Raw genomic sequence first — 788 nt, 5'->3', positions numbered from 1 at the left:
CAGGGGGACAGACACGCTTTGGCAATGAGGCCCCTCCAGAGGCCCAGGGTGTGAACAGCTGCACAGAGGGCTGTGTGCTGTGGAGTCAGCACCTTAGGAGGCGGGAGGGGGTGGTGGGCAGAGAGGGAAGGAGTCTCAGGTCCTGATGGATCAGAAGAAGGAAAATGGGGAGAGGTGGTCAGGACACAGGAGACGAGAAAACCAAGGACGATCAGAAAAGGGCCAAAAAGCAGAAAATGAAGGAAAGATGAGAGAAGCAAGGGAAAGAGACAAAACAGGACTTGAAAAACCAAAGAAACCAGGAAGGAGGCAGAGCAGCAGGAGGGAAGGGAACAGAAAAGAGAGTGAGATGCATGAGGAAGGATGTGAGGAGGGAGAGAGAGAGCCAGGAAGAGGGCATCAGAGGACGTCAGAGCTCAGTGAGAATACCTCCTATGAGCAGGGGATCAGGAGTCCCTGGGCTGGTCCTCAGTCCCTACAGAAACCTGGCGGGCCCAGTACCCCAGGTCGGCCACGTAAACCAGCAGGTTGATGGCTGTCAGGATGGCCACAGCCAGGCGCTGGTCCCAGGTGCACATGTCGTAGGAGAGCTCGTCCCCACAGTCCCCATCACTGGGCCTCTGGGGCTGCCCGCCGAGCTCCTCATAGAACTGGTAGAGCGGCCAGAGGACCAGAGCACTGACGTACAGGAGGACGGAGAGCAGGCTGAGCACTAGCTGGAAAATGGAGAAGGGCCTGGGTGGCATGTATTCCCATTCAGCCAGGTCCAGCAGGAGGACCACAGCTGC

The 788-nt window shown here is 57.7% G+C and overlaps 1 protein-coding gene across 1 annotated transcript in view; it reads right to left on the bottom strand.

Annotated features, from left to right (window-relative positions):
• Positions 1–446: 446 nt before the first annotated feature.
• The window catches only part of LOC120875647 (myeloid-associated differentiation marker-like), a 2,955-nt gene continuing 2,613 nt past the window's right edge, over positions 447–788 (bottom strand). The window contains exon 2 of the mRNA XM_040257583.1: positions 447–788. Within this exon, the coding sequence (XP_040113517.1) occupies positions 447–788 (342 nt within the window).

The sequence above is a fragment of the Oryx dammah genome, unplaced genomic scaffold, assembly GCF_014754425.2.
Source record: "Oryx dammah isolate SB20612 unplaced genomic scaffold, SCBI_Odam_1.1 HiC_scaffold_16, whole genome shotgun sequence".
Taxonomy (NCBI): domain Eukaryota; kingdom Metazoa; phylum Chordata; class Mammalia; order Artiodactyla; family Bovidae; genus Oryx; species Oryx dammah.
Note: the sequence above shows the minus strand (reverse complement) of the source record. Positions and strands in the feature narration are given on the sequence as shown.